The sequence below is a fragment of the Priapulus caudatus genome, unplaced genomic scaffold, assembly GCF_000485595.1.
Source record: "Priapulus caudatus unplaced genomic scaffold, Priapulus_caudatus-5.0.1 Scaffold2, whole genome shotgun sequence".
Taxonomy (NCBI): Eukaryota; Metazoa; Priapulida; class Priapulimorpha; order Priapulimorphida; family Priapulidae; genus Priapulus; species Priapulus caudatus.
Window position 1 is genome coordinate 1365204 of NW_014577063.1, and position 6299 is coordinate 1371502.

A 6299-nucleotide genomic window follows, 5' to 3' on the forward strand; every position below is an offset into this window, starting at 1 on the left:
GATATCCTTCTCTTTCAGTTTCTCAATTTATCCTACCGCTTCCCTAGCCATCACGCCTTCTTCCCCTCTTTCTCAAGCAGCTCACGTTCTCTACATCTTTCTCCATCACTCGTTCTCTTTCCTGCTTGCTCTCTCTCACCCTCTCCATTCCCCTCGATATTCTCCCCAGCTTTTCCTGACTCCCTCACTTCCTCTTCTTTCGGTAATGTATCATGTCATATTTCTTCGTAGTAAACTGTCTACATGCAATACAAGCTATATGCGTTTTTATTACCTTTTACTCGCCAGGTGGCTGTGTACGATTCGAGATCGAATGGCAACGACCGTGATCGGTAAGTACTAATATCCATTCCTCTGTAATGGCCGGAAAATGCATTATTCAACATTAAAATCCTCTTTCCCGAAAATGCGTATTACGTAATGGAAACTGAGAGACTGTCACCGCAGCATTATTGATTAAATCTAAATTACCGTCATCATTCCGCAATTACAACAGCTAATAATGTCTGAGCGTAAATTGCATGGCTTGTTCTACAGAGAGAACAATAGGAACGGGTACGCGACATCCACGACAAAGGATCCTTTTGGGTTTGATGACGACCCCTTCTTCGCTGATGACGACAAGTCTTCTTCGCGGGACAATAGATACGGTAAGCGGGAGCATCGCGGGGTATAATAGCTACTGCAAGCATTTACTCAAATTAAAAAGAAACACCTGTATGTACGTGTGTTGTACCCACCTGCGCCTGTCGCGTAAAAAGCAATCACCAAACCGTGGCGCGACGAAACGACAAAATTAAGTATACGTCTGTCGTCGTCAGCTTATACGGTGAGTAGCATATTGATATGAGCAGCATGAGATGTGAAAGCACTCGCGCAAATTTCTTTCACAGTGCTTCTTAAACCATTTCTCAGTCTTCATCACAAAATTTCATTCGCACGCGACTAAATCTCCTCATGTTTTTGGTCTAGTTTCCTTCACCGCAAAATAATTTAATTCACCCTTGAGTGAACCATTCACCAGTTTTAGAAGCACTGGTCTATTGCACGCTCAAAATCCCATTCTCTATCACACAACACATAGAGGTATTCATCTCTCACATTTATACGCCCTCCCCACGTCTTCCTTTCAGGATTCGGAAATCAGGACGACAGAAAGTCATCGTCAGGCTATGCTGCGCCTAGTTTTCGGCCGGGATTGCGAGAACGCAGGATACGCAACTTCGCGAAAACGGGACGACGAGAGCCGACGGCGGCCGGCTATGGCCGTACGAAACCGGAAAGCCGAAAGCTTACGGGACGATTCCCCAGACTTGCGCGGAGGGCCTTCGTCGCTGCCCGAAGCCGCTGAACGCTAGGAAGGAACCGCGGGCTAGCGGGAGGGACGACGAACGACGTGCCCCGTCGGGACGGGGAAGGAAGTCGCGAGAAGGAGGTTCGGTTAGCGAAGAAGGCGCGAAACCGACGGTGTATCGTGTAGCTGGAGACGATGTCGTCTCGATTTAGGTTCAGTATCCGATCGTCGCAGGCGAGATCGCCGGAGGATACGGTGTAGCGCTCGCTTCGGCGGAGAACGCTCGCCGTCCGGATACGGTTCTGCCGAGGGCCGCGAGACGCCGCACGAGATGCGGGATGCCAGGCTTTAGAAATCCGATTCGCGGACCGGATCCTTTCTTTAAGGAGAACGAAGCGGATACGAAAAACGCTACGGCCAGGTCGCCGCGATGGGCGACTCAAAGCGCCGATTCATCGGCCGGAGCCGAGAAGACGAATTCGCGGCGACGATACGTGCCGCCGAAGGATCGGTCTCGATCGGGAAACCCGTAGGATCGATTCGGTCGGCGAATTCGGGACCGGGTTCGCCCGGATTCCGGCCGACGTACGTGCCGCCGGAGGATCGATCTCGATCGGAACCCGAGGATCGATTCGGTCCGAGTTCGGGACCGGGTTCGCGCGAATTCCGTCCGGATACGCGCGACTCGTTCGGTGCGCCGCGAACGACTTCTTACGCGCCACCGACAAGATCTACTATCAACCCGTACGCCAAGCACGGCTACGCAGCCGACAAGACCCCTAACTCAGGCCCCGGCAGCAGAGGTACAAGCTTAGGCTACGGACGCTATCTTGCTAACTTTTAAACGTCTAACGTCGGGGTTGAACGCATATTGATGCAGCTGCCAAACATACCTTAACCGCATATGATTAAGGAAACACGAGTGTTAGTACTAGTTATACTCAAATATATAAGGGGTAACTTACATGGCCTTATTTTAAAGTGTCCTGATAGGCAAGCACTGGATAATTTGAAACATATTTATATGGTTGTCTAATCCCGCACATTGCTTATAGATAAATGCATGTCTATATATTATAGGATTTCACCACAGGCGTTAAAACTGCGTTAATAATACATGAGACAAATATACGGTAAAGAAAAGAAACTGTAAAAAAACACAAGTGGCAATATATGAACCGTAAACATATCAGACGGCAATCGATTGCGTGAACAGAAATACATCGCAACACAAACAATGTGTCATTATATAATCAGCAAATAATTCATCGCCAAAATGCATTTTTGAAACGACCTTTTACATCGATACTTCACGCTACTAATTCTACTTCATCTAATCGTAATATTCATCTATCACTTATTGAATAAACACATACGCATTTCATATCGGGTTGTTATACCACCCTCCTCCCACACACCCGCGCACGCACGCACGCACGCACGAACGCACACGCACGCACATACACGAACATCGGGCACGACAGGAAAGACAATAAATTGCTTACACGGTTCCTATAATATACTCTCGGTGGAAATCATTCCGTAGAAATGTTTATACACGCATCGCGTGCGCCAGCAGGAGCAAAGCATGAAACGCATTAACACGCGAAGGAAACCGCGATGGTGGAAACGCACGTTATCTTTTTTCACGATTACGTTATTTTATAATGATAGCTTGCATGCGTGTACATTGCCTGTAGGTTGTAACGATTTCACCGAGTCTTGCCGCACCTAATCAGATATTCTCATTTTCATCTAGTGGAGTTATAATAATCAGCGAGGTTAATCTTAATTAATATACTCGTGTGTATGCACGGAAAAATTGTGTCGAAAAGATTCATCCTGGTCATAATTGGAAGAAATTATTAATTAGCTGCTTGAAAATCGATATATCTTTCTTATATAAATTTTTGTAATATGAACGCAAACATAATTTCAGGAGTGAATAATAATATTATTCTATTATGATTCACTCCTGATAATATATGACAATGCAAAACGAAAGGAAACAGCCAGTAGCGAAATTTTAAATCCGCGTATGTTCCGCGTATTTTTATTATAACTCCAGAATGTTTTTTCAATTTGTTATTTGTTAAGTTTTATAATAAATTTGATAGCAAATATGAGACCGGAAAACTCACGTTGTGCTTATATATACAATTTATATGCATCGATTTAAAGACTGTATGATTCACACCCAGTATAACGAAATGGTTTCATGCAAACACAACCCCACAGCACCGGGATATAAAATACATTAAACAAGCGTCAAACCCAATGACATCATTACGGAAGATGCAGCGGAATTGTTCGTTAACCGGCCTTTATAAATAGCAGTTTCCATAAAACCAAACAGCAGTAGGTGGTAAGCGACAGCGGTTGTACCACTGATAATGGGGTAGGAGAGATAAATGCTTGGTGTGCGGGGCTTAAAAGCGAGTTTCACAAACCAAAAAAGAGACACAACACACGTGGCATGACCGACAGCAAGTGCCGATGCTGAGCCATAAAACCTACTGCAGGTGTAGAGAAAAACATTTTAGGCAACGACACTGAATTTGGAAGCCAATATAGTTCAAATTATACAATCCGAGTATTTGTGAGCAGAAATTAATCATTCGCCAATATGTAAATTCGAGCCACGTATATATATTTATCGGCATTTGCGAAGGTAAGCGAACACGCACGCCGCTAGCTCTTGGTGTAAAGAACAGACAGAAGAGGGTTCTAAGTTCACTCACTAGGAACACGCGATGGACCACATCAATCACGTTGTCCGGTGTCGCGTGGTTCGACTTATATAACAGTCGACATCGGTGAGGGCTGATTGTCGACCGTTTTACGTCATTATTTGTCTTTGATAACGCAGCCGTATTGGGCGAGGCAAGTTTGGGAAGATTGTATCCTGTGACCTGTGCAGCTGACACGCAATCCCCAAAGGTCGAACGATCGGATGAGTAATAGCAAGCATTCACCGGTTATAGAACTCTTGCAGAGAGTGAGGGGAGAGAGCCAAGGGCAGAGAAGGTGGATAGACGGAAGAGGATGAGAGAGAGAAAAGAGTAAGTGAGCTAGAGAAGGGGGGAAGCAAGAGAAAGATTAGAGAATAGAGAGAAGAGAGAAAGAGAGAAAGAAGACGAAAGAGAGAGTCAAACAGAGCAAGTGTACATTGTATCCCTTCCAAAGCGTGGACATGCATGAAAAATTATAGTAAATTTTTTGCGGTCGTCATGCTGTGTGATTCGCAGAGACACAAGATATTCAAAAAAAAACTAAAAATGAGAAAAAAAGAAAAAATAGAAGAAGAAACAAAAAAGAATAAAAAAGACTTGTATGCGTTGGTTACTCGACGGACTGCTTCGCTTCCTGCGAGTGCCTATGGAGCTTCATGAATACGATCTCCACAATCCGCAACAGGATGCCAATCACAATCTCACATGAACGCTGTTTGACCATATGGAGGAAGATATTTACGCGGTGAGGCAGGGTAGGTGTTTAACATGTTTCACCGAGACGCACAAGAACACAGAAATGGATTTCTTGTTTCACTAATAATATGGTACTATGATTGAAAAAATACTTTTCCAACCAACGAGTGATTAGCCTAATGACCATGTGATCGGTCCCAACCTTGAAACTGGTCAAATAATTAATGAGTGAAGACTGTTAGCAAGGAATTACAAACATAAGACACGTGGTAGCAGAACTGGTAAAACCTCAGATGGTAGGAATTGATGACTGGAAGCGATTTACACTGGGTTCAAATGACACCAGTAAATTCGAATTATATACAACATCGAGCACAGATATGCATGTAGCAACTATGACTAAGTAAATCATCGAGCTAAACTGAGTAGCATTTGATGGCATCAAAGTGGTAAAGAAAATAAAGCTAGATATGAACCTACTTAGTGAAAAAGTATAAAAAAAAAAAAAAAACCAGAAATATTAGAATAAAAAAAAGAATAAAAAGAAGAAAAACATAAAAAAAACAAAAAAAAATAAAAAACGAAAAGAAAAAACAAAAACAAAAAAAAATAAAAAAAAAAAGACGATTATAAAAAACAAAAAAAAGAAAAATATAAAACACAAAAGATAAAAAACAACTGCAAAACTAAAAAAAAAAAAAGAAAAAATAGCAAGAAAAAAAAAACGAACAAAAAAAAAAAATAAGAAAAACAACAAATAATGCAGAAACAAGAAAAGAGAAGAAAAGCAAAAAAAAAAAAAAAAAAAAAGAAGAAAAGAAAAAAAAAAAAAAAAAAAAAAAAATAACCGCAAAAAAAAAAGAACAAAAAAATAAGAAAAAAAAAAAAAAAGAACAGAAAAACGCCCTGGTGCCCGCCCAGTTACAGAATACACGACAAGGAACCGTGCCTGTGGCCGGAGCGGAGATATTTACCGGTTATTATCCAGCGCCGTCCCAAATATTTCTGCCTGCTCGTATGTACGAGAACGCGTTTCCCGTATAGACTCAGCTGCGCACGTATAGCATTGTTAGCAAACATCGATGGCTCGACTGTCGACAAGATGGTAACATACTAGACGTAGTTGGATTGCATCACCGACTGTTTAGTCCATGTGGACCGTTGTATAATATACGCTTTGAAGATGCCATGACTATTCATGTGTGAGAGAAGATGAGAGGAACAGGAGTGTAGCGGGGAGAGAGAAGAGACCCAGAGGAGAGAGAGAGAGAGAGAAGATAGGGAGGAAGAAAGAAGCACAGTGGAAGAAGAGGAGGGATGTGAAAAGAACGAGAGAGATGGGTCAGGGGGAGATAAAAGCAGAGTGGGAGATGGGAGGGATGGAAAGAGAGGAGAGAAGAAAGCGCGAGAAAGAGGTAATTTTATTTTGTACCGGCATATACTGTGTTTGACCTTTTATACACCTATGGTGAAACGGAATCGTGCTAAAATATATGAGGGAAAACTGAAAAAAAAGTAAGTATTTATTAGCTCATCTGACATAGTCAGATGCAGCTTGTAGAATCGCATGATCGTCC

General features: G+C 42.7%; 1 protein-coding gene across 1 annotated transcript in view; it reads left to right on the top strand.

The window, feature by feature from the left end:
• The window catches only part of LOC106817826 (collagen alpha-1(III) chain-like), a 21140-nt gene extending 17710 nt beyond the window's left edge, over positions 1–3430 (top strand). Inside the window, exon 7 of the mRNA XM_014822562.1 lies at positions 1901–3430. Within this exon, the coding sequence (XP_014678048.1) occupies positions 1901–2138 (238 nt within the window). The 3' untranslated portion in view covers positions 2139–3430. The remainder of the gene's footprint in view (positions 1–1900) is intronic.
• Positions 3431–6299: the final 2869 nt, after the last annotated feature.